Here is a 22,190-nt window from a genome sequence, read left to right as displayed (position 1 = left end):
TTTCTACTGCAGCTACTGTACTTTGATACTGAAGAAGTAGGACTAGATATTTGCAAGTCCAAGCAGGAGGACTACAAGCCTGCAAATCTAACAGCTGGAGAGTGCTGTGGTGGCTGCTTTCCTGTGGTAAGCTGATTTACTTGCTTAAGGTCTGACCTCATCATCCTGTCAGCATGGGTTCCCACCTACACGGTTAGCTGCAGCCCTCTGCTTCTGCTAGAAGGCTACAAGTATTCACAGTGTATCATAGGCAGTGGGGGAGGGGAGAGAAAGCAAGAAAGACTGCTCTTGGCACTTGTGCTTTTGTTAGTTCTACAGAAGAGGCAGAAAAACAAGAGATAACAAAGGCTCCGTTTCCTTTCTGTGAGAGAAGGCTTTTGTCTTTCCTCCTGCTACAATGTCAGTGTCTGGCAAGAAAGAGTTTGATGTGAAACAGATCCTAAGGCTACGCTGGAGGTGGTTTAGTCATCCTTTTCAAGGTTCCACCAACACTGGAAGCTGTCTTCAGCAGGAAGGATATGAGCACAGAGGGACCCCGGTTCAGGGCAGGTTGAAGAGCCACTCTCGGGACAGAAACGGACTGAAGAAAAGCAACAGTCCTGTCCACCACAATATACTGGCACCAGTGCCAGGACCGGCCCCTGCCCATCAGAGAGCCGTTCAGAATTTGCAGCAACATAATCTGATAGTACATTTTCAAGCAAATGAAGATACTCCTAAGGCAGTTCCAGAGAAGAATTTATTCCAAGAAGCTTGTGGGAAACGCGCACAAGATTTGGAGATGATGGCTGATGACAATATAGAAGATTCTACAGCAAGGTAAGAGTTTTTGGTCGCATAACTGAAAGCCGTAACTTCAGTTAACTTAACCTCTACAATTCATGTTTAGGGTTTAAATAGAAAGTGTTATAATAACCTCTGAGTTTGTATTCAGCCAATCAGGGTCTCTCAGAAACCGTTTCCTCTAAGTTTATAAAAGAAAACAGCAATAACGAATACGTCTTGATAATTACTGGAAATTTGGGATGTGGGTTATGAGTTTACTTCTATTTTCATTAAGAATTCTGTTTCAATTCTAAGAAATGTTTATTGTAATTACGAATGTTCTATAAATACACTCCGTGGCTCAGATGTTTAAATGCAATTCTTTGTACAAGTGTTATGAATCACAGAAACTCTTTCTGACATTGAGTTAGGCCAACTTTGACAAAATAAAAGCTGTGACTGATCAGCACATCCTTATCTGTTTCCTTAGTACATAGTTGCTATATTGAGTCTTAAAAGTGCGTTATCTTTATGTGACGATATGGAATATCTGGCGTTCGGAGACTCATTTCAAGTTTTATTACTTTCATAGCTAGTTTTCGCAAGCATGAAAATATTCTGCATAAAGCAGGTAATAAGATGCTACTTACAGCAATGTGATCTTAAAGCGGGAAATGGAGCATTTCAGCTTTTACATAAAATGAAAATTGAATAAACAGTGACTATATAGTGTAGTTTGGGTATAGTTCAGAAAACATTTGATTTTGTCTTTACTTTTATGCCCACCGGCATTGTTTGAGTGCAGGAAAATTACGTTCTGTTCTCTAATACTGTCAATTATAACTTAACCTAGTGTATCCCTATCTCTTTGTTTTTTGCTTTTTCACTATCAGACATTTTTATAGTCCCAACTTGTTTTAGACACAGTTGATAATATTGGCAATGTAATTAATTTTTAGTAATGCCATAGAAAAAGAAGTGTTTTTATGCATTTTAGATCATATAGTAGTTCAACATGCTAATTTATTTGGAAACCTGTATATTTGGCATACTATGTTTCTACATAAAAATAGAGAAGAAGGACTGGCAGATTCACTTCTTAACATAAGTTTTCCCAATATAACAACCTCACAGTTTCTTGCTTTCATAAATTCAAAGCAGAATATCAAAAGAAGCAGCAGCCTAACAACATTACAGCAAAATGATGCCTTTATAGGAGCTCAGTCTTGTTGAAATATAAACATGCAGAAGACTTTGTGAAATGACATTAATAATAATGTTAGATTGTCTGCCATATAAACTTCTCAGGAAATAAGGCACGTATGTGTGAAATTTTCCTAAGTATTTTGTGCTTGTCCGTGGAAAAGCTATATAACTGTAGGGATTGCAGGTTGCATTTGGTACAGCAAATAAGATTCTCAGAGTAATATAGAGTCCATAATTTTAAATTCAGCAGGCTTTCAAATTTGTTCTCTTCACCAAGAACAATTTTTTAAAACTGCTAAATTTGAAGATTAATAAATGAATTTAACTCTGTGGTAGAGAAATTTAAATTACCAACTGTGACCTTGGAACAAAATTATTTGAGAATACATGAATTAATGTTCTAGTATGAGAATATTTACAATAAAACACATGTTAGAAAAAATGTTAGATAAAATGTCAAATTTAAAGCGTCATCAAGTGACAGTTTTAAAACGTGCATTTATCCTTTGATTTCATTCCTTACATTTTTTATTTTCTAAAGAAATGCCTTGTTAATTATTCTATGGTTTCATTGGAGAGCTAACATTTTCTTAACATACATACAGGAAATGGTTTTATAGGTGTGCCAAGGATATCTTAGGCAGGAGGGGGCTAAATTGAGGATCTTATTAATTGAAATACAATGGTTTATTACCTTCTCCTTACCCATTCTAAATCTTCCTGTCTCGATGCAGCATCATTTGAGAAGGAGCTTCCTGGTACCTTGCTTGTCCAGTGCCTCTCTTCTTCAGCAATATTGGGGGGCAGGAAGAAAAGATTCTAACAAGTTGGCAGCAGGCTGCCATCCCCTCAATATAACTCCAGTGGTTTTTTAAAAAAGAAAACAGTAGTGAGTGTGCAGACTTATCATACTAGTACAAGATGAGCTATGACGCTCAGAGCAAAGTAAGGCTCTTTAAGCCACGCTGATTTCTACAAATATTATGGGGAATAGATAGAGAATGGACTAAATTGCAAACATGCAATACAACAGAATAAATCACAGTTCGTCCTGGAAAGGATGTTAAAGCCAACATTCTTAAAGTTATGTTAGCATGTTGGTTTGGAAAATTAAAATCCAAATATATTCATATGCAATTGAATTATAAGTACATAGAGCATTTAGGAACAGCTCTGTATTGTGATCCCACACTGTCAGTATTCATATACCAGTATGCTGGTCATCAGAGACCTGTGCTCAATTATCATTTTACTTTTGTCCTAGTTATCCACTAACTCTGCATCTTTGATTCCCCATAACTACCTTGCTCAAGTGTCTTTTCCTTATTTCAACCGTAGCATTCCAACAAAAAGAGCACATATTTTAGCATTGTATTATGATTATGCTTCCTATGTGACAGAATATTTAATTATGAAATCATATATATAGGTATTTGCAATTGCTCATAAGCATTATTGCATAAGTATACAGACGGATGTCACAGTGTTAACATGAAAAATCATGCTTACTGCATTTGCTGAAAGAGAGATGTCTGATTTCCTCTTGTGTTCGAAGACATTGCATAAAATGCAAATGAACCATTATGGGCCAAGAACATGCCCCAGTCCAAAATTGGACATTTACAGAGCTGTTTAATTCTAAGGAATTGTCAGGAATTGGGACCATGCCCTTATTTTACCTGTTGGGGTTTCAGGCTTTTGCACAACCTACCAACTGTACTGATACGTGACTTTAAATATTTTTGTCATCTGTGCACTGCCAGTAAAGACTCCATTCTTTCTTTACTAGAGCCCTTTCCAAGTTTCAAGTGAAGTTTGCCTAGAAAAAATGAGCAGATGTTATTGTATATGTTGCTATCCAAGAGAAAGTAGGATTGGATGAATAAGACTTAGAATTTATTAATAATTTATTCCACAAAGATTGAGCATTCGTTGTGCTCCAGGCACTCTTCTAGATGTTAGGGATAAAACAGGATCAAAACAGAAAATCTGTTTTCATTGAATCATTGAATACACATTCTAATGGGAAGAGAGAGGCAATAAACATAAACCAAATTATAATATTTAGGTGATTATACATAATATGACAAAAATTAATTAGAAAGAATAGAGTGAAGTAGAGGGCACTCCTTCAGACAGAGAAGGCTTTTTGGATGAGGTAATATTTGAGTAGATATTTAAATGAAGTGAGAAAAGACAGAATGTCTGACTCAAGAATCTGAAGCAAATGAGAGGTTATTTCTCCTGTGCCAAGGGAGTACTTAACCACCATGTATGGTTTTCTATATAAATCAATGCCACATGTCCCCACAGAGTCCACTGATTAATGTTCAAAGTATTCCTTAACCGGTGAACTAAAAATTATGTCCCGCCCTGTTATTCATTATAGTGATTTTAGGATCAATGCATGGTCCATGGCCCCAGAGGTGACTTTCCAGCCATCCTGTAACCATGTTGCTCTTTTGCCCTCTGGGGATATGGCTATTCAGGCAGTGTGGCACGTGTCTCGTACAGAGACCTCTCCCCTTTATGAAAATAGACACATGACAGTGTATTTGCCTTTTACAACAAAACGATTCAGATAGGGTCAAATGTATTGTGGGTCTTCATCCTTAACACAAACCCATCTGTTTTGATATCTGCTAGGGAAATATTCATGCATAAGAGAAATTCTAAGTCTAAAACAGTGAAACTTGTTGTAAAATTATTTCCAGTAAAGCAGAAAATGAGATATGTGGGTATCCGCAGGGAGTGCTTTCCAGGAAGAAATCAATTTCATGGGGCCTGAGATGGGAGCGTGGTTGATAGTGCATCTGGAGAAGCGTGCTCAACAGAGAGAGTGGTGGGAAATGACTTTGGAAAGGTAACAATAACACAGCAATACTAATACAACATTAAAAATAAGAAGTACCTTTTGTTGACGCTCACTGTGCGCCAAGCGTGGAGTACTTTACGTATATTTTCTCTGGCCCCCAAGGGAAGACTTTGAATGTGAATTGTTGCTGACATCTACAATTGGTATTTCTCCAGGTATTATATCTGTTAATGTTGTTGTTGCCTATCTTCTTACAAGGTGAAAATAGTGTAATTTTCTGAAGTTCAGAATTAGACCTGCTTCACTTAACTTTACACTGCATTATTCAGTAGAGACTTGTATGTCAAATGAAAGAATGAGAAATGAACTACAATTATATTGTTATTTACAGAAAGGTTAAGGTTAAATCTTTTTGCCTATGGTTTAAAACACACCACACAAAATTACATAAGTTATTCAATTGCTTTACTACATTTAGAACATTACGACAAAAAATTTAAATTTATTGCAATGATTCCTAACATATTTAGAGATGAAACCTTTGCTGGTTGATTTCAAATCCTTGCTACTCATCGCCTCAATCCTGAGAGTCAGGTACCATGGTCCTCATGTCTCGTTCCTGACAGTATGGTATCACATACATAATTCAGTTAACATTCATTAAAATATATTTAATATTTGAAAATTTGGAGACTGCCATTTAAGGAACTTGGTGATACTTTGGAGACATATGCTTTTATGATTAAACATAGTTGTTATTTCTGGTATGTGAAAGACATCATTTAATTTTTGCATTTGGAAATAGAAATAAAGGCTTCAAAATGCATTGTACTATATAATAAGTGGTGTCAAGAGCAGCATATTAATTATTGATGTCAAGAGCAGCATATTAATTATATTGATGTGTTGCAAATTGCACAAATGTTCAGTCACTTTGTACTTTAAAGACTTTTCTGGAAACTTGTATGTCTTCTTTCTGACTCTGGTCCCTAATGCTGATCCTGTTGATGCCTTAAGACATTATAAGTCATATGACTTTATTAGTGAAAATAATTGCAGTGTTTTATACATATATGTACACATATATGTATATGTATGTATTTGTACCAGTGTGAAATTATTGTATTTAAAGGAGAAGGAAAAACTGAAATCAAGGAGGAGCACTGGGGAACACTGGATCCTCAGTTAAAAAAATCGAGTCAAAATCAATATTCTGAAAGATGAACCGGGAACATCTTGTAGTGCCAAAAAATAAGTATTCAAAAAAATGATGCAGGTGTGTCAACGGGACACAGGGATTAATGAAAAAAGCTCCCAATAGCCAAAACTGGAATAATTTAAATAGCAAAATGAAGTACTATTGGATTGCAAATCATAATGTAAGATAAACACCCATGAGTCCACACTGATATAAATAAATGATTGAGTAAATGAGAAGGCCGGCCGTGGTGGCTCATGCCTGTAATCCCAGCACTTTGGGAGGCCGAGACGGGCGGATCACTTGAGGTCAGGAGTTCGAGACCAGCCTAGCCAATATAGTGAAACGCCGTCTGTACTAAAAATACAAAAATTAGCCGGGAGTGGTGGCAGGCACCTGTAATCCCAGCTACTCAGGAGGCTGAGGCAGGAGAATTGCTTCAATGCGGGAGGCAGAGGTTGCAGTGAGCCTGGGTGACAGAGTGAGACTCCATCTCAAAAAAGAGTAAAAATATAAATACATAAATAAAAGAATAAAGACAATTTTTTTGTGTGCAGAAGAATTTCAAATAATTTATGCCAGCACTCTGCCCTCAAAGAGGTCGAGCAGAAAACTGAGCCTTAAGTGCAAGCTGCACATAGTGACTTCTTTCCAAAGGGTGAGTACCATATGAACGAAGGGCAGGAAAGTGGAAATTTACACGGTTGGTGGAGAAGCCTGACAAATATGAACTTAGCCAGATATGCAAGTTTAAAATCAAAAGTGCTCAAAATTGCTAAAATTTTAGACATTCTCACCAAAAAATAAAAATAAATTGGTGAGGTGACAGATATGATAATTAGGTTATTGAATATTTTTAATGTATACATAGATCAAAACATTGTATTGTACCCCATAAATAAGCACAATTATTAACTGTCAGTTAAACATGTTAAACATTAAAATATTGTTCGATCATGTTGACAGTATGTACACTCAGTGTGATGTAATGACAATAATATTTTGCCTTTGTTATCTTCCTCCTCCATCCCCATCATTCCCATCTAATCATGAGAAAAACATCAGAGAAATTTACATAGGGGGACATTCTACAAAATACCTGGTCTGTACTCTTGAAACTGTCAGTATTATCAAAAAAGAAAATCTGAGAACCTGTCAAAGTCAAGAAGAGCCAAAGGAGACATGAAATATAAATGTGATGTGTAACAGAAAACGGACCTTTGGTGGAAACTGAGGAAATTGAATAAAAATGGATGTTAGTTAATAATAATGTATGAATATTGGTTACTTAATTGTAACATATATACCATACCAGCAAAATTTTAATAGTAAAATAAATTGAGTGCAGTATATGTGGGGACTCTATTCAACAATTAAACTATCACAGGTTTTCTTTAAAAAAAAAATGCAATATTTTAGCAAGGGTTATCTGAGTGAATCGATTTCCTAAGTCAGCAATAAAAGACCATCCAATTGGGAAAACTAGGTATTGGTTGTCATTTGTTTTGCTTGTGTTCGTTGGCAACTAGTTAATGTAATACTGAGCCAAAATCAATGGGCTGTTACTGCCTCTAATGCATAAGTCCTACACATTAGAGACAAGATAATATCCTAAAGGCAATCCTATGGAAGTTAGCTAAAGTTCTGATAACATCTAGTAACAACATGCAGTATCAAATCTGATTAACATGATATTAATTGTGGCTGTCATTCAGTGTAAATCAAATTTAAGGATGTAGCAACTAATAAAATCACAGTTGGGTATACCAGAAAAATTTATTTTTTAATCACTGAGGATTCCACGGACACTAATGAAGTGGTATATACATATTTGTATTTTCAAATAAAAATATGGCCTGCTACTTTAAAATAATATTTACATTGCCATGGTTTATCTCTCAAAAGGAAAACAATAACAGATACAAGACAGTCTTTATTATATAAAAATTTTTATCATCTTCCTATGCTAAAAGAAAAATATAGTCATTGAGTATATCTTACTTATGGTGTTTCTATTCCATTTAGATAATCATTTCACCATGAAGAATGGAAAATTTTCAGCTATGGTGTTTGTTTGAGAAATAAGATTTTACAAGTAGACTAAAAATAACTATCTAAGAAAAGGTGACTAGAAGTGAGAAAACCGAAATCAAATAGTTTCCAGTTTTAGGATTAAATGAACATCACTGAAACTTTGAACAATAACCATTATATAAAGGTTTACTCTGGTAACTTATAAATTATGTAATAAATTTAATTAATAAATTTAATATATTTTAATAATTAATATATACTTAATAAAATATAATTAAATTATAAAGTATGTATTTGCTAAATCAATACATATATATTATACTTATACTATCATTTGTACTGAACGAGACCACATATCAATTGTCATATTTATTGAAACTATCAGCAGTGAATTCATAGTCCTTTGTAATTTCCGGTTAACTTTTCTTAGCCTATCACTATTAGTCACAATGAATCATCCCTTGCATGCTTTCAAATATTACTGTACAAAATGTGTGTCTTGCCCTCCTCCCCACATTGTCTATTGCTCTTTCTTCATCAGTAGCCATACTAAATACCTTGCAATTTTCTTGGCACTTCTATAACATAAGCAATTGGTTCTTCATCAAGCCCTGGGTAGCTCACTAAAGGGAAGCTATCTATTACATTTCTTGTCTACCCTTTTCCTGTAAAACTAGACTGCTATCAGCGCAGTGAGACTTAGGTGTCTTTTTCTGGTTAATGTTGATTACAGTACCTGTAACAAAACTGAAAATAATGTATGAGTAACAGACTGTCACATAAAATTGTAAGCAACACAGCTACTTAATTGAGTCTGAAGTATGTTGCAACATGCCAAAATTCAGTTGTTTAAGATGTTCCCGCCATTCAAGAATTATTTATTGAGCCCTCATTTACGTGCATTATGGTTTCCTACTCACACAAATGAGTACAAAGGTAAATATTATGTGCTAATTTTCACCAGAGGCTTATGGCATAGTTGGAGAGATAAAGTGTATTCAGTTGAAAGGTTTCATGACTGTGAAAAAGAAGTGCATTATAAGAATACTTTAAATTGCTTAGTCATTGAACTCCATAAGCATTCAAAGAAAAGAAAATCTTTCTGGCCAGAACAATCTCGGAATGCTTCATGGAGGTGACATAACTTGAGATTAAGCTTGATGAATGGACACATTTTAACACAGCTATGGGAAAGAATTAATTATAGGAAGAAGCAAAAACCTTTCTATTGCCTTTCTAGGGAAAAACGTGATGAAGCAGAGAAGTTTAATATATACTCCAATGGAAGATTTCAGTTTTGTCAAAATGAAAAACATACATTGGAGAAGAGTACAAAATGAGGAGACTGAAGAAGAAAGTCAGAACTATATTATGGAAGCTCTTAAAAGACAAGATAGGGACTCTGAACATTTTCTTAGAAGTCAGAGCTTATTAATCCTCAAGAAATCTCTAAACTATACTGTTTGTGTGAATATTTTGAGGGAGAGGTTCCATTCACTTTCCTCAAGTTCTCAAAAAGTTCCATATTACAAGAAAATTTAAGAAGTACTGTTGTAGACAATGAGGAATCAGTGAAAACTATTAAACTATGAAATGAAATAATGAAAACAATGGAAAATGTATCATTTAAATTCCTGAGCAACAGATGAAAATAATCTGCAATTTTTAGTTAATGAGATTTTTGCGAGGAAGTTTTCCCAGCCAGTTAGAAACACCTCACTTCTGTATTTACACTAATTGTCATCTTGACATGTATTACCTAATCTACTATCAAAGATTCCAAGCTTTTGAGAACACTCTTAAAAATAGACTTCTGCAACCCTGTATCCTAAGCTGTTGCATCATAGCACCATCTTGAAACTGGACTCACTATTACAGTGTGTCCTGCATTAGAGGCCAATAGCCACTTATACTTGTTGTCCCTGAGGCCTCATCATCATTCTATCATATTCACACGGGTGCCTGCAACACCACAACCCTGGCTGCCAAGAGCCTGGGCCTGATGTTAAAACGAAGACCTAGACATCCAAAGCCACGTGACCCTCTCCTCCCTAGGAAACAGTTGGACCTGCACAGCAGAGAATCTTCTGAACAACATGCCAGCTTCCCACACCCGCACATATATGTGTGTGCCCATGCCCAGCCTCATAGCCAGTTTAATGGCTGTTCCGACCCCCTGGAGAGCTTTCCACCCACACACATCCAGCATGACAACCAGCCTGGTGTTTACTTCCCAGCAAAACGGTGACACTGCCATCCCAGAGCCCCAAGCGTAGACCACTGATACACGTGCCATATAAAAGTAACATTCTAGGATTCATCCGTAGGAAAGAAAGACTTTCTCTGGGAAAGCTACTCACAAAATTGGGAAAAAAAAACAATTGTTCTACTAGATGCACAGATACCAACCTAAGCACACAAGAAACATGAAAAAGCAAGGAAACATAATACATACAAAGAAACATAGTAAGTTTCCAGTAGCAGATGACTGGAGAATGAAATTCTGTAGCATCACAACCTTGGCTGCCAGGAGCCTATGCCTGACGGTAAATCTAAGACCTGGGCATCCAAAGCCTAGAAAGAGTAGGGAATGTAGAAAGAATATTTACAAAATACCTGAAAAAGAATTTAAAATAATGATTATAAGAAAACTCAACATGATACCAAAAAAATTCAAACAAACGATTCAGAAAAATTAGAGAAACAATTTGTGATCTAAGTGAGAAATTCAACAAAGAGATAGATACAATGAAAAAGAAGCAGAAATTTTGGAGCGGAAGAATTTCATAATGAGATAAAAACACAATTGTAAACTTAATAATAGACTAGATTAAGCAGAAGAATTTCTGAACTCAAAGGCAAGCTTTTGAAATAACTCAGAGGAAAAAAAATAATAAAAGAGAATGAATAAAGCCTACAGGACTTATGAGACACCATTAAATAAAGAAACTCACAGTTTAAGAGTGTTCTAGGATAGGTGCCGTGGCTCACGCCTGTAATCCCAGCACTTTGGGAGACCGAGGCAGGGGGATCACGAGGTCAAGAGATTGAGACCGTCCTGGCCAACATGGTGAAACCGCGTCTCTACTAATAGTACAAAAATTAGTTCGCTGTGGTGGTGCACGCCTGTAGTTCCAGCAACTCAGGAGGCTGAGGCAGGGGAGTCATTTGAACCCAGGAGACAGAGGTTGCAGTGAGCCAAGATTGCGCCACTGCACTCCAGCCTGGTGACAGAGCGAGACTCAAAAAAAAAAAAAAAAAGGAGTGTTCCAGGGAGAAGCGATGGAGAAAGTCACAGAAAACCTGTTTAACGAAGTAGCTAAACACTTTCCAAGTGTGACATCTTATCACGATCATCCAGATTCAGGAAGCTCAAATGTTTCCAATTATGTTCAACCCAAATATATCACTTCTGAGTCAGACTATAAACAATCTGTCAAAAATCAAAGACAGAGAGAGAATTCTAAAAGCTACAAAAGGTAAGAACCAAATCACATTTAAGGGAATACTCATTGGACTTTCAGCAGATTCTCAGTAGAAACTTTTCACGTCGGGAGAAAATGCAATTATATAATCAAAGTGATAAAAGGAAAAAAAAAAAAACAAACACTGTCTTCCACTAATCTCATATTCAGCAAAGCTATCCTTTTCAAACGAAGAAACAGTAAAGACCTTCCTAAACAAACAAAAGCCAAGGGAATTTATGACCATTAGACTGGCCTTACAAGAAATTCTTAAGAGATTACTGCAACCAAAAATGAAAAGATGATAATTACTATAACAAAAACAGGAAATTATGAAACTCACCAGTAAATGTTAATTCATAATCCAACTCAAAATACTCCAGGGCTATAATGGTACTATGTGCATCATTCAATGTTCTAGTGTAAAGGTTTAAAGTCAAAATGGTGAAAAAGAAGAGTTACAATTAGTGACTAAGTAATACAGAAAAGTTTCAGTATACTCAAATTGAGTACAATTAATATAATGATTAATATTATACCTTAACTGGAAGAGAAAAGTATTCCTTTTGACAAAAACCTAGTCATGAGAACAATCAGACACTACTTTTCTGTAGTTCCCTAGGAGAGTATAGAGTCTTTAATCTTGATCTTTTACCATTACCTTCTCTATATGTGAGCCCTACAGTATAGACTGCATATGCTTCAGAAAGAAAATGTTTGTTTCCCAGAACAGTCATGATACTGCATTATTGTGTTTTCCAAAAAATGGCTGGACATAGCAGATAATCTCAGAGAAGATTTGGAGACATAAAACCATACTTTTTAATATCCTTTTTTTGAAAAAGACTATGCCAAATGTAAAAAGTAAAATGTACCTTGATAAGACAATAAAGAGATTCATTTTCTTTGAGGATGTAATGTCCAATTATAAAACATTTAGGTCAATATAATTTAAATGCCTTAATCAAGAGGCACTTCATGTTCCATGTTAATTGGGCAACTAGGATACTATATTACAAGTTTCAGCAAGTACTATAAGCAAATAATTATAGTAGCCAGCACAGTGTGATGAAAATTCATCTCCTTAAAACAAACACGTAGCTTAGATCATAAAACCTACTCAGTTTTCTCATTGTTAGTAATGAGCTTGCTTATTTTCACTCCCAATATTTCTAAGTAAAAACCTTCTATGAGGGAAAGGAATTCAAGAGTTTCCTGTAGAGCCACAATGAATGATTTAACAAAAATCAGGGTATAGTCCAAGGATAAAGAACATTGAAACCAGATTATTAAGTAAAGGGAGTTTCAATTAGGAGTGATGGTCAGTTTATCTAGTCAAGACCAGAAAGCCGGAAATAGGAATCTCTGATAAAGGTGACACAAAAAAGAACGGAAAACCAAGGTTAGAAACTCAGCAGGAATAAAAGAAAGCATGTCTGTTAAATGTATAAAGTTATAAAGGTTGTAACAGAGTAGAATGATGGGGACAGCTCATTTTCAGAGACCCTAGTAAATGTAGCTACTCCTGGGACAATTCTCTTTCCTGACATTGCTAAATAAGATCTTGGACTTCACTATGCCCAATAATTATGTAGGGAGCTCATTAAAAATGTAGTTATTCACTATCCATTACCAAAGAATTTGACTTATTGGTTTGGGGGTAGAACATAGGAATTTGAATGTTTAACAAACTTCTCAGGTAATATTGACTCAGGAACCAAACTTAAAAAAAACAAAAAACAAAAAACACTTTATTAACTCCTGACAGCCCAGTTTATCAGGATTCTTACAGAAACCCAACACTTGATATACTGAAAATGGTAAACGTGAAAGAAGTAAATGTAAGACTTGAATCTGTGACTTACAAGTTCCCACATGTTGACCAGGTGGATACTTAAAAACAATAGAGTCAACAACATTAATTTAACCTTCCACTCCTCCTAACATGTTATGTGCAAGGATGGCAAAGAAATAGAAATGGAGGTCCTTCCCTGAAGGAGTTTATAATAAAATTGGAATAAAGAAATACAACCACTCATAAAAGCTTTAAGAGTAATTACAAAACAGCAACTTGGCATTAATCACCTGATGTTTAACAGTATAGAAGCTATTCAGAATAACTAAGATGGAAGTAGGGTTAATGATTCAAGATCTCTTGAAATGCAAACATAGAAAGTTTAATGCAAGAATAGAAGGTGGAAAATGGGATGAAAAATTAAGCCTTTCTTTACAAATTATGAATCTGATTAAGAGATTTAATATGTTAAATAATAACCATTCAGAAACACTTGTCTGATCTTAATAAAGTGGAGAAGAAAGTTTGGTAGCAATTTGTATACTTCTTGCACTTGACCAAGATTTCCTTTTATTTCTACATTAAGTATTGTAGATACACTTGAACTTGCTATAAATGATTAGAACAAGTACATATGCTATAATTTCACAACTAGTGCATATCTGAGGATGAAGAAAATATTTGCTCTGAATTTTTTTCATCCTTTCTACATCCATTGAATTGACCTTATAATAATTGCATATTTACAGATATATTAGCATTTTAGAAGTAGAAGGGACTTATAAAGAATGACCACACCTAACTAGTGGCAAAACTGGGACTATGAGCCAAATTTCCTAATGCCTGGCTTCTCACAGCAGCATATTTTACTCCTTCCTTCTGATAAAATTATGAATGTTCAATCATCATGATAGCTGAAGATATTAGAAAGTGCTTAGATTAGACTGATCACAAAATTATTTGGAGTTAAATATGTGAAATAATTGTGACACTTTAAATCCTATAACTACCGTATCAAATTAGGACATTTTACAAACCTTAGTATCCTAAAAATAGTTAAATCATCTTGTTCCACTCTTTGCAGAAAATATCTAAAATATTCAGCCAACTCAGGAGCAACTATTGTACTCTGTAAATTATCTATTGGCACCTGGAAGCTTTTCTATACTCTCAGTTCAACAGCAAGGCAACAGGGTCTCTGGTTGGGGATTCATCTGGTCTTTCAGCTTCTATTTATTAGTTGTTTTGCGATATGGTTTCCATCTGTGTTTCTGCCCAAATCTCATGTCAAATTGTAATCTCCAATGCTGGGAGTGGGGCATGGTGGGAGGTGATTGGATCATGGGGGTAGTTTCTTATGAATAGTTTAGCATCATCCTTTTGGTGCTATTCTCATGATAGTGAGCTCTGGTTGATAAAAGTGTGTAGCGGCTCCCCCTCTCTTTTACTCTTTCTCCAACCATGTGCGGTGCCTACTCCTTCACCTGCCATGATTGTTAAGTTTTTTGAGGCCTCCTAGAAGCTAAGCAGATGCCAGCATTATGCCTCTCATACATCCTGCAGAACCATGAGCCAATTAAACTTCTTCTCTTTATAAATTACTCGGTCTCAGATACTTCTTTATAGCAATGCAAGAACGAACTAATACATTTGGGTAATCGAGAACCAAATGAATTCCCATTTAAACTATTACCATTTTGAAGTAGATCAATTTTGCAACTTTGTTCAAGAAATAAGGAGTTAATTTGAATACTACTGACAAGTTCTCTGAAACCTAGCCAACAATTACTCTAAAACAAATTCGGCCCTATTCTCTTACTCTCCCTTCAGCAGTATAAACCTGATGATAAATATAAATATGTAAAAATTTCTATGATGACTTTTAAAGTTACCTTGCAATTTTTCTCTTCTTTAAGCCAAATTGTCAGAAATGATGTAAGATTCTTGAAATTCCCTTTGTCGTCCCTCTAGATAATTTAGTTAGTCTTACCTTGACAGCTATACGCTAGTAAGGGTGTGACTATCATATATTTTTTACTTTTGTATTAAAAGTAGCTTGCAAAAATAAATGAATACAATTTACTTGTTCCACTAAATTTTAGGTCATTAAAAGAGAAGAGAATACGTGCCAAAACATAAAAAATTATGAAATAGCTGATACTGCTGCCACTGAGGCTCAAATAATAGATATTTTCCCTTGTATAAAATAATTTTCTTTTGTCATTCTAGTATAGCATAAAAGTTTACAGGGCTATGAGAATATTAGTCATTTAGTGAAAATACAAATCTGAAAAAAATGTGAAGAAAGTGCAAGTAGGGGGATATTCTGTGCAAACTTAATATATAGTACGTCATTATATTTTCATTTTGAAGAAAAAATATAATAGCTCTCCTAAGATTAATTTAAGAAAGAACTGTATAGGTGGTTGATTAAATCATTCTTAAGTAGCTTCATTGTTATATAATTTTAAATTTTAATTTATAAATTTTTGAAAAACAGCTTAAATATCTATATTTACTTTTCATATGTATCACAAACATTAGTTTATGATTAACAAATAAATATAAACAGAATTGCTACTGATTTGTTGAATAATAATTGTTTATATTTGTCTATAATTGCTTATATTTTAAATGTGTATCTAAGAACAAAGAACAATGCTCACTAAGAGAACTGCTATAGCCAAGGTTGCATCTACAATGCTGGAAAATAATGAAGTGCATTTAACATAAATATAAAGATAGCTTGATGTTTCCCTTGCCTTTTTGCTTTAGTTAATATGTGGAAACTAAGAGATCATTGGCTTGGAGAAATGTATTTTTTGAAAACACATCGACTGTTTGACTAAATCAAGAAGATATAATAAAACACAATGTTTATTTATAATATTAATTTGAATTCTAAAGAATGTTTTCTTCAAATTATTTTATTTTTATATTAATGTTCTGATTTTATGTTTTCAATTTTAAATGGAAATTGCAACAATGATTCAATGACAGTCACCTCAAAGTTTCAGTACTATTTAACACGTTTATATAAATATATATAGATAAGTAGTTATATAGATATAGATACACGTATACATACATACTTCTTAGAAAAGATTACACTTTCAAAAACCATGCCCTGTTATCAAGGTACAACTAACTAAATATATTTTGTTTTACTAATGAAATGCTTAAATGAAACTTAGCTAACATACATATGAAGATATTTCCTTTAAATTTTACTTAAGTTTTTAAAAATATCCCCATATTTCTTTAGTTATCTATGTCACTAGCTATAATCTCATTCTTCTCATTTGATAAAAACTAAGATCACGTGGCCTGAAAAAGAGGGATATTGGAAATTTTTATATTGATATGGTACTTCTAATTAATGTCAAGCATTTTAAGAATTGAGAAGAAGGCAAGCTCAAATCACTTATTTGGTATTTCATTAAGAAATGCTTTATAGGGCACGCATTTAACTGTACGTGAATCTGGTGTGCTGGAAAGCAACAATCCTGTACTTAATGCCAAATACTAATGCATGAATAAAAAGGTTGAGAGTCTCACTTCAGATCTTCATTTTATGCTAGGCATAGACAACATCGAAACTCCTGTTATTTTCCAAAGTCTGAGCTTTCCTCTTTCTCCCTTTCTTAACTCCTTCTTTCCTCATTATTTTAGTTCCTTTCCTAAGACGGGATGAACAGAAGTAAGAATTGATATATGGAGAGGCATCTCAGCTGTAGGTTTACTTCAAGAAAGTGTCTCATAAATCAAAAGGGGATGTTATTCTGAGCCTATATATGTTAGGGACGACTATGTCATAATGTCAGGGTTGCATTGAAACTGACTATGTTATAAAGATTGTGCCTAAATATCTGAATATGAGCTATGAAGATTACTGGTATTTGTGTTTGAAAGCTATTATAATTATTCCACTAATTTTTGTTTTTTAGTGTTAATTTTATTAACACAAGTAAAACAATTTAGGGTAACAGAAATATCTTTGGAAAAAGTGGTAATTAATTTTTAGAGATGTATTACTACATTCAGAATGTCTAATTAAATTAGAAAAGTTTCTTTGGAAGTTTAGTAAATTCCATTCCTACCAATCACCATGGGAAATCCCAATTGGAGCTCACATTTTTATTAAGAACTTTATTTTGTGGTAGCTTCCTGGAACCCTGTGGCAAGATCTAAAGAAAAGTCTCAAATTCTGCCACTGTATACTATTTGTGCAATTTTTACTATGAGCTTCATTTATCTCCACATCCTTCATTTTCAATCCTTCACCTTCCTTCTCTTAAACTTCAAGAATTTATTGTTAGAAAACTTGGAAATTTAGAGAAAAAATATTACAGACCTCAAAGCCGAACTTAATCTTATATTTGAATTGCTTCACTTGCTGGACATTGTTGTCGAAACCATTTCATTTTCTCACGTTTAATTCAGGAACATAGACTTGTCAAATACTAAGTTAAGACAAATATAAAACTTTTCATCATTTTTTAATTTTATGAATATTTATGGCTAAAATACACATTAACATTTGAAAAGGAAGTACTGCATAGAAGATAAAGTAATTCGCAATGTTCATGAAATGAGCAAATCCCAAAGAAATCAGAAATATACAAATTAGATTCTGTATATTATATATGCAGTATAATATACAGTATATAAAATGGTTAAGACATTTGTGCCATTTTTGTTTTAGACTGTTGCCGTGCTAGTATTTCTAAAATCTTTCACTCCTGAAGCTTTTCATCATTTTGTAGTATCTGCTGCACTTTATGATAGGTGGTAAAAGAGGACAGAAAACTGTTTTTTTTCCCTCTATTCAATCTTTTTGTGATCATTATTTTAAAATACAAAATACACCCTGTTTTTCTCCCCAGAGTCTAAAGTTTCTTTAATGTCTCCTTCTTATCTGGAAGGTAACTTAATTTTTTCTACTTAAAAATATTCTCGGTAAGTTTTTCATTATTTTTTACTCAATGCATCCGATTTTTCGACTCAGTTATTTATTCTGGGCTTCAGAAATACTGAACAACTTGTTTTTATTACTTTTTTATAACTTGTTACTTCTCTAGGATTATTATTATATATATATATATGTAATTTTTTTGCATCAAAAACTCACATGATGACAGTGTTCTGGTAATGGCTATTACCAACATCTGATGAGATACCAACATCTGATGAGAACATCTGTTGTGCTGGAAAGTCACAATCCTGTACTTAATGACAAATAAGAATGCACGAATAAAATAATGCACATCCTAACATCCAGCATGACTCTATTTAGTAAACTTCTTTCCTGATAAACTGATGAGTCAATCCTTTCACCCTTATCTCCATCTATGAAGAGCCATTTTCTTATTACAGTCGCGCATCACTTAACAATGGGAATACAGTTTTAGAAATGTGTTGTTAGGCAATTTTGTCTTTGTCTGAACGGGACAGTGTATTTACAAACCAAGATGGGCTAGTCTACACATGTAGGCTATATGCTATATTATATAACTACAAACCTGGATATGATATTACTGCACTGAACGTTGTAGGCAGTTGTAGCACAATGGTACATAAATGGTGCATGTCTAAACATAAAAAGTACGGTGAAAATATGATATCAAAGATAAAAGAAGAGTACATCTGCGTAGGACACTTGACCTAAATAAAGCTTGCAGGACTGGACGTTGTTGTAGGTGGGTTAGTGATTGAGTGGTGAGTGACTGTGAAGGCCTACTATATTACTGTATGCTGCTGTAGACATTATAAACACTGTACACCTAGGCTACACTAAATTAATTAAAATGTTTTCAATAATTAATTATAGCTTACTGTAACTTTTTTACTTAATATTTTTAACTTTTATATCATTTTACTGTATATATTTTTTAACTTTATATTTTTAACTTTTTAATGTTTGTAATTACACACCTTGAAACACAAATACATTCTACAGCTGTGAGAAATATTGTTATATCCTTATTCTATCAGTGTTTTTCTGTTTTTTTAATTTTTATTTTCACTTTTCAATATTTTTTTTGAAAAACGAAAACACAAATACACACATAATCCTAGACCTACACAGAATCAGTATAATCAATATCACTGTCTTCCGCCTCCACATCTTGTATCACTGGAAGGTCTTTGCGGCAAGCATACACATGGAGCTGTATCTCTTATAATAACAATGCCTTCTTCTGGAATAACTACTGAAGGCCCTGCCTGAAACTGCTTTACAGTTAACTATTTTTAATAAGGAATAAAGGAATAAGCTCTACAATAATGACAAAAAGTATAATATAGTATATATATATAAAAACCAGTAACATCATTATCCTTATCAAATATTATATATAATTAATTGTATGTGCTATATAGTTATACAACTGGCAGTGTAGTGTTTGTTTACACCAACACCATCACAAACATTTGAGTAGTGTGTTTCATTATGATGTTATGACAGCGATGATATCACTAGATGATAAGAATTTTTCGGCTTCATTATCATCTTAGGGAACCACTGTCATATATGCAGTCCATTGTTGACTGAAACATTATTATGCAGCTGCTATGATTTGGCTCTGAGTCCCCACCCAAATCTCATCTGGAATTGTAATCCCCATGTGTTGAGGGAGGGACCCGGTGGGAGGTGATTGGATCATGGGGGCAGTTTCCCCCATGCTGTTCTCGTGATAGTGAGGCTGTTCTCGTGAGATCTGATGGTTTAAAAGTGGCAGTTTTGGCCCGGCGCGGTGGCCCACACCGCAAAGTTCCCAGCACTTTGGGAGGCGGAGACGGGTGGATCAAGAGATCAAGAGATCGAGACCATCTTGGCCAACATGGTGAAACCTCGTCTCTACTAAAAATACAAAAAATCAGCTGGGTGTGGTGGTGCATTCCTGTAGTCCCAGCTACTCAGGAGGCTGACCCAGGAGAATCACTTGAACTTAGGAGGCGGAGGTTGCGGTGAGCCGAGATCGTGCCACTCCACTCCAGCCTGGGTGACAGAGAGACACTCTATTTCAAAAAAAAAAAAAAAAGAAAAAAGAAAAAGAGCAGTTTCCTCTGCGTTCTCGCTGTCTCTCCTGCCACCTTGTGAAGAAGGTGCTTGCTTCCCTTTCACCTTCCACCATGATTGTAAGTTTCCTGAGGCCTGCCCACCCATGCAGAACTGTGAGTCAATTAAATCTCTTTTGTTTATGAATTGCCCAGTCTCTGATAGTATCTTTATAGCAGTGTTAGAATGGACTAATACAGATCATTTGCACTGGTAGTGGGACATTGCTATAAAGATAACCTGAAAATGTGGGAGCGACTTTGGAACTTGGTAACAGGCGGAACTTGGAACAATTTGGAGGTCTCAGGTAAAGATAGGAAGATGAGGGAAGGTTTGGAACTTCCTAGAGACTTGTTGAATCATTTTGACCAAAATGCTGATAGTAATGTGAGCAACGAAGCCCAGGCTGAGGTGGTCCCAGATGGAGATGCAGAACTTACTGGGAACCAGAGCAAAAGTCAAGCTTGCTGTGCTTTAGCAAAGAAACTAGCAGCATTTTGCTCTTGTCCTAGAGATCTGTGGAACTTTGAACTTGAGAGAGATGATTTAGGGTATCTGGCAGAATAATTTTCTAAGTAGCAAAGCATTCAAGAGGTGATCTTGCTTTTCCTGAAAGCTTACAGTTGTATGTGTTCACAAAGAGATGATTTAAAATTTGAACTTATGTTTAAAAGGGAAGCAGAGCATAAAAGTTGGAAAATTTGCACCTGGCCATGTGATAGAAAAGAAACCCATTTTCTGGGAAGAAATTTAAGCCTGCTACAGAAATTTACAAAAGAAACAAGGAACTGAATATTAATAGCTAAGACAATGAGGACAGTGACTCCTGGGCATGTCAGAGATATTTGTAGCAGCCCCTCTCATCACAGGCCTGGAGGCCTGGGAGGGAAAAATTGTTCTGTGGACCACATCCAGGACCCTGCTGCACTGTGCAGCCTTGGGAGCCCAGCCCTTGTATCAGCATGCCCTTGATGTGAGACATAAAGTCAAAAAATATTACTTTGGAGCTTTAAAATCTAATGACAACCCAGCTGTGTTTTGGACATGCATGGGGCATGTGGCCCATTTGTTTTGGCCAGTTTCTCCCATTTGGAATGGGAACATTTACTCAATGACTGCAGCCCCATTATATCTTGGAAGTCACTAACTTGCTTTTGATTTTACAGGCTCTTAGGCGGAAGGGACTTGCCTTGTCTCAGATGAGACTTTGAACTTGGACTTTTGGGTTAATGGTGGAATGAGTTAAGACTGGGGGGACTGTTGGGAAAGCATGACTGATTTTGAAATGTGAAAAGGACATGAGATTTGGAAGGAGCCAGAGGCAGAATGATATTGTTTGGTTCAATGTCCCCATCCAAATCTCATCTGAAAATGTAATCCCTTTGTGTCGAGGGAGCAACCCAGTGGGAGGTGACTGGATTATGGGAGTGGTTTCCCCCACACTGTTCTTATGATAGTGAGGGAGTTATTGGGAGATCTGGTGATTTAAAAGTGGCAGTTTCCCCTGCACTCTCTCTTTCTCCTGCCGCCTTGTGAAGAAGGTGTCTGCTGCCCCTTTGTTTTCCACTATGATTGTAAGACTCCTGAGGCCTCCCAGCCATTTGGATCTGTGAGTCAATTAAACCTCTTTTGTTTATGAATTACCTAGTTTCAGATAAAATCTTCAAAGCAGTGTGAGAATGGACTAGTACAGCAGAACATTATTATATTTAATATTCAGTTTGGGGAAAATAAAAGGGGAGGCAGAGCAAGATGGTAGAATGGAAAGTTCCACCCATTGTCCCCCACAAAAAGGACACCAAGTTAACAACTATATACCCACAAAAAACACCTTCATATGAACCAAAAATCAG

The 22,190-nt window shown here is 35.1% G+C and overlaps 1 protein-coding gene across 3 annotated transcripts in view; it reads left to right on the top strand.

Moving 5' to 3' along the window:
* The first annotated feature begins 173 nt into the window (after positions 1 to 173).
* The window catches only part of KLHL4 (kelch like family member 4), a 159,886-nt gene continuing 137,869 nt past the window's right edge, over positions 174 to 22,190 (top strand). The window contains exon 1 of one of the 3 annotated variants that reach the window (XM_007992204.3): positions 174 to 819. In XM_007992204.3, coding sequence (XP_007990395.1) covers positions 398 to 819 — 422 coding nt within the window. In that variant the 5' untranslated portion in view covers positions 174 to 397. The remainder of the gene's footprint in view (positions 820 to 22,190) is intronic. The other 2 variants (XM_007992202.3, XM_007992201.3) reach the window with 2 other exon arrangements.

This window comes from Chlorocebus sabaeus, chromosome X (genome assembly GCF_047675955.1).
Source record: "Chlorocebus sabaeus isolate Y175 chromosome X, mChlSab1.0.hap1, whole genome shotgun sequence".
Taxonomy (NCBI): Eukaryota; Metazoa; Chordata; class Mammalia; order Primates; family Cercopithecidae; genus Chlorocebus; species Chlorocebus sabaeus.
Note: the sequence above shows the minus strand (reverse complement) of the source record. Positions and strands in the feature narration are given on the sequence as shown.